A 3,277-nucleotide genomic window follows, 5' to 3' on the forward strand; every position below is an offset into this window, starting at 1 on the left:
CAGAACACATTAATCACAGTGATATCAATTATTTACACAATGCAGGAGTGGTCGGATCATGATTACTTGATTAGAGTCAACCTCCCAATCGATGAGTTTATTGCCACACTCACCTCTGTTCACAAAAACTGGGTTGGAAAGGCATGCAAGTAGTTTCCTCTGCAGAGTCATTGACCAAGGCCCCTTCGTATCTCTCATGCTGACAAATTGTGTTTCTGTTGGCAGTTTTTCTGTTGCCATCTGCAGAGAGACAGCTGGACAATGCGCCTCAGAACTCATGAACCACAAATTAGAAAGGGATTGGCCACTCAGTACAATTTGAGCAATAAAATGAACTCACCATCAATTACAAACAAATTCTACCAGGCAAAGGGTCTGTAAAAACACTTCTTCCACAGATAGGCAAACTGTTCGGTTTGCCCAGCAGGGTGAAATTAACTGTTGATTACTAATGCTAATTATTATTACTACATATTTTGGGGGGTGCTTTAAGCTCTTCCAGTACATTTTCCTGAAGGTTAAGCATGTCATCTTCCTGATAGATTGTAATGTTAAAAACCTCAAAGATTTATCACACTGAAAAGCCACTTGTTGCAAGGAATGACTCAAATACTTGTACGCAATGCAAGCAAATGATAAATATTGAGGTTACCCATCTTATTTATTATAAAACAAGACCATAAAACAGACACAGATAGTCTAAATGACTGCTGAAGCTTTTTGATAACCAACTCAGGTCAGGTGAAAATAAAATGTAATTCGCCTAACCACCTCAAAAGGGCGAAAAAAATACACAAAACATACACCGCATGTATCCAAGAAACGGTAACAGTCCGCCACTTAGTGGACAAAATTACTCAGTGCAAGTATTGGTTGTTTTTTTAAATCGACTAAAACAAATTCAGATTTCCAGACACAGACGTACAAATTCACTTTATTCCAGCTTCTTTCTCCATTGTTGTGAGACATTTGTGACGTCCACTAATTATGCAGCGTGCAAAGGGCAAACAGGTGAGCATCATTAGCTACTAATGGCTTGGCTTCACGCCCAATAAATTGAAGTTCGCGATAAAGGGCAATGGGAGAATCGTTCCTAAACAACGTGTTAAACAACCGTGGTCAAGAACATCAACAACAACAACAACAATAATAATGTCGAATGACATTTCAAAGAAGAGGGGCAAGAGTTCCGGTGAGAAAAGGGCCAAGAAAAAGGTCAAACGTAAAGAGACGTACGCCATGTACATCTATAAAGTTCTAAAACAGGTGAGCAACAACTTTGACTTGTGCTTTTTAACCGGCCTGGCCATTTGGAATCATACCACTTCCGTTGTTGTCATTGTTGACTTCCCAAGGGGGGACAAAATTATCATTGTTAACATAACTGTAACTTTTGGCTCTCTTTCTCTCGAAGCCACTTTAGGGTAACTAAAACCCAGGAAACCTAAGTGAACAATGTATTTATTTTAGTGTAGGTTTAATAAACTCGTATTTAGATTTTATCAAATCTGACCAGTGCACTATGCCTCAGTGTTCATTAAAAACGATACAAAGGCTTTATTCCTATTTATTATTATTGTAAGCCACTCTTAACATTATGCATTCTCAAGATAACCCATGTGCTTAAATATAAGAAGAGTAAAGCGTACATTCCTTAAATGCTTCAATTAAAATGTTCATTATTGCACATAAAATTTATACCTAATGTTTAAAAAAAAATAAAGTTCTCACCGATTAAATGCAAATGGTTTGAAATAAAACGTTAGATAACATGAACTGTGCTACGGCAGTGATTATTTCATCTACCACTAGAGGGAGGACGTGTACCATACCACATTTTGAGAAACATTGACTTGACACTGCGCTTCACGTCCAGTGGGGCAAATGAATAACATAATTTCGATTAAAAAAAAGTGGAAGCTTCATCAGCTGGCTGCAGAAATACTGTATTACTTAGTATTGGGGGTGGGGGATTTAACAGTGAAAAACGTAGCCCTTGTGTGACAATTTCTACAATTTTTGTAGATTTTTGCGTATTGTCATCTTTAAATCAAAGACAAAGCATAAAAATTGTGTGATATGAAATATTCCAATTCATGTTTTATTTACATAGATTTATATTTATGTTTTGGTCATAGCACAATACCGCTTTTATTGTCTATAGAGGGCAAAAATACAAAGAAAAAAATAAGAACTATATGTGTATGTATAGCACTGATGCCACTGAACATGTCGAGTGGTTGAAAGTAAAATAAATATTCAGGAATAATACTTTTACAATTTTTGTAAAATTGTATGTTGCGTTATATAAACTTATTTACATCGACTGCAGTACATGGGTTTAATGCAGGAACAAAAACATTTTTATGTTGGAATATGCTAATAAAAAAAAAAACAAAGTCCTGCGGTGTCTCCTCTGTAGCTGGAGACCGAACTGTCGCAATCCCGCATGTTGGCTGCCTAGTGTTCCAACCATCATAAGGACTGTTACAGTTAGGTCCCAATACTCACTTTGATCCAACTTTATACTACTAATAATACGACTAATAGTAATTTAAGACTGTTCTGGAACCTGTGATTAGATGTATTTTAGCTGAAAGTGTATGCAAATGAACAAAGCTTGGTAGTGACAGAGAAACGTGTTTATTGATTTAGGTTCATCCGGACACGGGCATCTCCAGCCGGGCCATGAGCATCATGAATTCGTTCGTCAATGACTTGTTCGAGAGGATCGCCACCGAGGCGTCGCGCCTGGCCCAGTACAACAAGCGGGCCACCATCACCAGCCGCGAAGTGCAGACCGCCGTCAGGCTGCTGCTGCCCGGCGAGCTGGCCAAGCACGCCGTGTCCGAGGGCACCAAGGCCGTCACGAAGTACACCAGCTCCAAGTGAAGAAAGGACCATATTGGCAGTTACCATTAAATGTCTTTCCTGGCCTCGATCGAGTCGTCTTTGGCTCAGTAACACAGCTGCGCGTTTACCAATAGATGGCGTTGTTGTACAGCTGTTTTTATTTCCGTACTGCATTGGAGTTTTTCAGAGGAGTCAAAACGCCCAACACATTGGTTTCATATAACAATAAGTCGTGGAACCTTATCAGAGCCGATGAAAACCTTCCGGAACGGCATTGTCCTCTTTGTTGATGGCTGCACAGTAGAACCGAGGTTATAAAGGGGAGAAGTCAAACAAGTGACCTAATGATTGAAGGCTGTCATCACACCCGGAAATGATCGCGCAATGTTGCTTTTGATCACACCTATCATCCATTAAAACACGA

At 39.2% G+C, this 3,277-nt stretch overlaps 1 protein-coding gene across 1 annotated transcript; it reads left to right on the plus strand.

Moving 5' to 3' along the window:
• Nucleotides 1-920: 920 nt before the first annotated feature.
• On the plus strand, nt 921-2,941 carry h2bk1 (H2B.K variant histone 1). Its single transcript, XM_019878803.1, has 2 exons — nt 921-1,266; nt 2,656-2,941. The coding sequence occupies exons 1-2, from the start codon at nt 1,153-1,155 to the stop codon at nt 2,890-2,892; spliced, it is 351 nt and encodes a 116-aa protein (XP_019734362.1). The 5' UTR covers nt 921-1,152; the 3' UTR covers nt 2,893-2,941.
• The last annotated feature ends 336 nt before the right edge of the window (nt 2,942-3,277 follow it).

The sequence above is a fragment of the Hippocampus comes genome, unplaced genomic scaffold, assembly GCF_001891065.2.
Source record: "Hippocampus comes isolate QL1 unplaced genomic scaffold, H_comes_QL1_v1.1 scaffold85, whole genome shotgun sequence".
NCBI lineage: Eukaryota > Metazoa > Chordata > Actinopteri > Syngnathiformes > Syngnathidae > Hippocampus > Hippocampus comes.

Excerpts from the sequence above, each read along its gene's own strand:
- h2bk1 (XM_019878803.1), top strand. The coding sequence starts at position 1,153 with ATGTCGAATGACATTTCAAAGAAGAGGGGCAAGAGTTCCGGTGAGAAA. Across the intron at positions 1,267-2,655 it reads TCTATAAAGTTCTAAAACAG|GTTCATCCGGACACGGGCAT; the intron begins GTGAGCAACAAC and ends TTATTGATTTAG.